Below are 5,546 nucleotides of genomic sequence, written 5' to 3'. Positions count from 1 at the left end.
TCCCCGCTGCCGCACCGCTGACATTACTTATCTCCTCCGTGGCCCAGCAGCAGAGGCGCCATGGCCCGGTGTTGTCAGCCTCTCCTCAGCATGGGTAAACTAGCTGCAGGTTAAACACAGGCACAGCCTTCGTGGCCCTGTAACTAAGGGCGCAACATGATGTCATCTCTCTCCCCCACTGCTGCACCGCTGACATTACTAATATCCTCCGCAGCCCAGCAGCAGAGGCGCCATGGCCCGGTGTTGGGCCGCGGCCCACAGGTTGGTGACCTCTGTCATACACAACAAACTGCAATGCCATTTTTTTCTGCTTTCTCCACATCACCTTCATGGACAAAATGTTCACTTCCTGCCTAGTACATCCCAGCAATTTGCAGATGACATTGTAATGAGATATTGCCTTTACCTGTCAGTGGTCATAATGTTTTGGCTGATGTGTGTGTGTGTGTGTGTGTGTGTGTGTGTGTGTGTGTGTGTGTGTGTGTGTGTGTGTGTGTGTGTGTGTGTGTGTGTGTGTGTGTGTGTGTGTGTGTGTGTGTGTGTGTGTGTGTGTGTGTGTGTGTGTGTGTGTGTGTGTGTGTATATATATATATATATATATATATATATATATGCATTTTTATAGCCTTTCAATTAAAAATTACTAATATATGGAAAGCATGTAACCAAAATATAGGGGAGCCCAAAATGTTCCATTTTATGTCTATACACTTGAATAACATTTGATACATTTAGTTAAAAAATGTGCTTTCAAAACTACTAAGCAATCAAGCATGATGGTGATATCATCATGGTCCTATTTATCTATATAAGTCAATACTATGGTGATCTGAGAGTATTATTCCTATGTATAATACCTGTAACACATGAAATCTGTTGCCATGTTTCATGAAAGACATCTGTAAAAATTGGGTGCGCTTGTATCATGAGTTGTATCTGTTGCACAGCTGTTTGCCTTATCTGCTTTTGACTTATGCATGTTGAGAGCAAGTTCTGTGCGATCAGCATGTAGACATAGAAAATAAGCTATGAACAAGGCATGATATAAAACAGCATTGTCAGTTATATGATTCACTTATCAGTTAAACTGAGATACTATGACAAAGCACAAATGAAATGTAGGTGTAACTTACAAAGCAGACTATAAATATAATGGGGAGAAAGTTGTGTTTGCCAGCCAACATCTACTTCTTGAAGCAGGAGTTACTCTCATCTGACTCAATCCACCACCATGGTTCAATGGACTGCTGAAGAAAAGGCCGCCATCAACTCTGTGTGGCAGAAGGTCGATGTTGAACAGGATGGACATGAAGCACTTACCAGGTATAACAACTTTCCTTGGTGTTGTTACTTTTTCAGAATCTCTCTACTATGCTACCAGTATCTTCTAACCTGAATCATTTAACAGTCTTCTAATGCTTTATTATTTCCATGGTTTCAAATTGCAAAATGTAATTTAACTTAATTAAGAAAATAAATTTGATACTTCATTGAATCAGATTTGGGCTTGCCTAATAAGGTGCTATGTAAAGTGGAATTTAATAGTTTTCCTTATTTGTTGTATATTTTTCACCTTTTATTGTTTATAAATATATTTTATTTAGGAGAAATCATGGACTTTAAAGGCACTGATGTATTAAAAATTATTTTTATTATTAACAAATATACAAGAATGACTAAAACCATATAAGGTACAAACTTATATAGGCGGTAATCCACACATCCAACTCTAACCGCTGGGACCGGGTCAATAGCTTTAATGACCACTGGGAGTTCCCTGAACAGAGTGGGAGCAGATTACCATTTTTTTGCCATTTATTTATCTTTACTGATGTTTCTTTCTCTTACTTCTTTTCGTTTTCTAAGATGGGACTTCCTGCATTATAGATACTGTAATAAATGTTAGTTTTGAAAGTAACATATATCTTTAACCAGTTCCCGACCGGCGCACGACAATGTACGTCGGCAGAATGGCACGGGCAGGCATATTGGCACACAGGTACGTCCATTTTTATATTCCGCCCTGTCATTGCATGTGCGCCACTGGCGGCGCGCTCGCGTGACGGTCGGGACCTCCGTGAGTCTGGTCGCGGGTCCCGCAGACTCGATCGCTGCGGGTATACCCGCGATCGTCTCACGGGGCGGCTGAACGGGGAGATGCCGTTGTAAACAGCATCTCCCCGTTCTGCCTAGCAACAAGTGACAATGTGATTGGAGCAGAGATCAGTGTTCACTAACACAAAGCCCAGCCCCCTACAGTTAGTAACACGCCCCTAGGAACACTTAACCCCTACACTTCAACCCCCTGGTTAATCCCTTCACTGCCAGTGTCATTTACACAGGAATCAATGCATTTGTATAGCATTGATTGCTGTATAAATGACAATGGTCCCAAAAATGTGTCAAAAATGTCCGATGTGTCCGCCACAATGTTGCAGTCACAATAAAAAAACGCTGATTACCGCCATTACTAGTAAAAAAAAAAATTATTAATAAAAATGCCATAAAACTATCCCCTATTTTGTAAACGCTATAACTTTTGCGCAAACCAATCAATAATCGCTTATTGTGATTTTTTTTTACCAAAAATATGTAGAAGAATACGTATCGGCCTAAACTTAAACTAAAAAAATGTTTTTTATATATTTTTGGGGAATATTTATTATAACAAAAAGTAAAGATCTTTGCGTTTTTTTCAGTATTGTCGCTCTATTTTTGTTTTTAGTGCAAAAAAGAAAAAACGCAGGGGTGATTAAATACCACCAAAAGAAAGCTCTATTTGTGGGAAAAAAAAGGACGTAAATTTTGTTTGGGAGCCAAGACCGTGCAATTGTCAGTTAAAGCGACGCAGTGCCGAATCGCAAAAAGTGGTCTGGTCTTAAGCCAGCAAAATGGTCCAGTCTGAAAGTGGTTAAACAGTGTGATAACATAATATTTTTTTATGATTCATATCCTTGCACACATACAAGCAAGTAATAATTGCTACAAGTTCACAGGTACATACCACTCAGTCATACAGGTACCGCATCATACCCATGAAGTTGTATTATTCATTGATGATGTCTATATGTTGGAAGGTTCCTGGTGGAAAATATTAATCAAACATGTTTCTTCTATTTTTCATAGGCTGTTTTTAGTCTACCCCTGGACCCAGAGGTATTTCGGCACCTTTGGAAATCTCTCCAGCCCAGCTGCAATTGCTGGTAATCCTAAGGTGCACGCACATGGCAAGAAGATCCTGGGAGCTATCGGCAATGCCATCCATCATCTAGACAACGTGAAGGGCACTCTGCATGACCTCAGTGAAGAACATGCTAACCAACTTCATGTGGATCCTGAGAACTTTAGGGTATTAATCTTAATATTTTATTTGACATTGGGCTTGATTGCTTTATATTGACAAAACAGAAATGTACTTCATGACCTTGCCACCTTTGTAAGTATATTCAAATCCAAAACTTTTTTTCATTTTAAAGAGTAAGAAATAGTTAAAAGCAAGCTCTTTTTTTTTTGCTCATGGGGGGAGATTTCCATGTGCTTCTTAGAGACTAAACATGAAATATGATGAAATTTCTAAATGGTTAGAAAACATAACCTCTTAGCCCTTGTACACACGGTCAGACATTCCGACAACAAAATCCATCCGAAACTGGTGTTGCATACACACGGTCGGACAAAGTTGTCGGAAAATGCGATAGTTCAGAATGTGATGACGTTATTTCCTTACGACGGGACTACGTTAAGGCTAGTAGCCAATAGCTTTGGTCTTTTAATTTGATATGAGCATGCGTGGAACTTTGTCCGATCGGAATTCTCTACTAACGATCGGACCATGTTGTTAGAAAATTTTATAGCCCAGCTCTAAAACTTTGTCGGTTGGATATTCCGACGGAAACAGTCCGATGGAGCCCACACACGGTCGGATTATCCGACATCACGGTCCGATCGGACATTTTCCGTCGGAATGTCCGACCATGTGTACAAGGGCTTATAACATTTTGAATTGACTATGTGTCCCCATTAGAAAATGACTTTTCACCTCAAAAAATATACCGTATTTATCGGCGTATAACACGCACCCCATGTTTAGGATGAAATTTTAAGGAAAAAAACTTTTAGGAGGGAAGTTTAAGGAAAAAAAAACTACATTTAAATGCCCATCAATGCAGCCTTGTCAGTGTCCATCTGAAGCCTTGTCAATGTCATTTGCAGCCTTGTCCATCATTGCACCCTTGTCAGTGTCATATGCAGCTTTGTAATGCAGCCTTGTCCACCATTGCAGCCTTGTCCCCTTGTCAGTGTTATTTTCAGCCTTGTCAGTTTTATTTTTAGCTTTTATTTTTATAAATGGCGCCGCCGAGATGTCCTGTGTATGTCGGCGGCATTTGGTAGTTCTCGGCCGCCTTCGGCCATTCTCGTTGGCTTTCGGCCACCTTCGGCCCTTCCCGTCGGCTTTCGGCCACCTTCGGCCCTTGTCGTTCTCAACGGTTTTCGGCTGCCGAGAAGGGCCGATGGCGACCAAATGCCAACGAGAAGGTCCGAAAGCCGACGAGAAGGGCCGAAGGCGGCCGAAAGGCGCTGAAAGCCGCTGAGAAGTGCCGAAGGCCTCCGAAAGCTGCCAAGAAGGGCTGAAGGCAGCTGAAAGCCACCCAGAGGCTCCAAAATGGTGGAAGATCGGCGTATAACACGCACCCGCGATTTTCCCCTGCTTTTAAGGGGAAAAAGGTTTGTGTTATGCACCGATAAATAAGGTTACCCTTCCATACTCCTTCCAAAACTAAGAAAAAAAAAGTATGGCTTTGAAATGATCTTAATAACCAAAGTAACGGTCGATAGTAATCCAGAGCAACTAATTTTATTTTTTTAGCTCAAGGAATAAATAACAACTGCTGATCTGTTGTTGTAGTACACTTTAACACATTTTCAAACTTTTTTGCGCTTTGCTTTGCTGTTATATATCACTATTTTTCTAATTAAATATTTTGATAATGTACGGAATTAATTACTAATACCAAAATGTTGCTTTTTTTTATGCAGCGTCTTGGGGGAGTGTTGGTTATTGTCCTGGCTGCCAAACTGGGATCTGCCTTTAGTCCTCAAGTCCAGCATGCATGGGAGAAGTTCATTGCCGTCCTGGTTGATGCTCTTAGCCACAGCTATCACTAAACTACAACATGAACAGAAAGCAGCATAGATTTCACTGAGGCTGTGTATAAATGTGTGTTCCATTTGTAGCACATGTGAATAAAAAGAAAAATGAAAAAAGCTCCCTCCTGTAATGTCATATTTATTTATAAATGCTAAAATCTGTTTGATATAAACAACCTTCTATAGCTAAACTGTGTGTGACTGTGGAGTGTTTTCTGGGAGCCTGGGAGAGAGGCTGAAAAACTGCAGGGGGAGGCAACGGGTCAATTGCACCCAACCCAAGAAAACATTAAAGACTGAGGCTGAGCGCGCCCCGGGTAACCAGATCTGCGGTCGGGACAACTTGCAGCTATTCTAAGAATGAATTGCTGTTTAGAAGCCTCTGGACTGCACTCTCC

General features: G+C 41.1%; 1 protein-coding gene across 1 annotated transcript; it reads left to right on the top strand.

Annotated features, from left to right (window-relative positions):
* The first annotated feature begins 1,156 nt into the window (after nucleotides 1–1,156).
* Nucleotides 1,157–5,339, top strand: LOC143924466 (hemoglobin subunit beta-3-like). The gene is made up of 3 exons (XM_077448789.1): nucleotides 1,157–1,323; nucleotides 3,127–3,349; nucleotides 5,038–5,339. The coding sequence occupies exons 1-3, from the start codon at nucleotides 1,232–1,234 to the stop codon at nucleotides 5,164–5,166; spliced, it is 444 nt and encodes a 147-aa protein (XP_077304915.1). The 5' UTR covers nucleotides 1,157–1,231; the 3' UTR covers nucleotides 5,167–5,339.
* Nucleotides 5,340–5,546: the final 207 nt, after the last annotated feature.

Source organism: Lithobates pipiens, unplaced genomic scaffold (genome assembly GCF_037356315.1).
Source record: "Lithobates pipiens isolate NorthernLeopardFrog02 unplaced genomic scaffold, aLitPip1_a1.2 Scaffold_22, whole genome shotgun sequence".
NCBI lineage: Eukaryota > Metazoa > Chordata > Amphibia > Anura > Ranidae > Lithobates > Lithobates pipiens.
The sequence above is the reverse complement of the archived record's forward strand: the minus strand, read 5'-3'. Positions and strand labels throughout refer to the sequence as shown.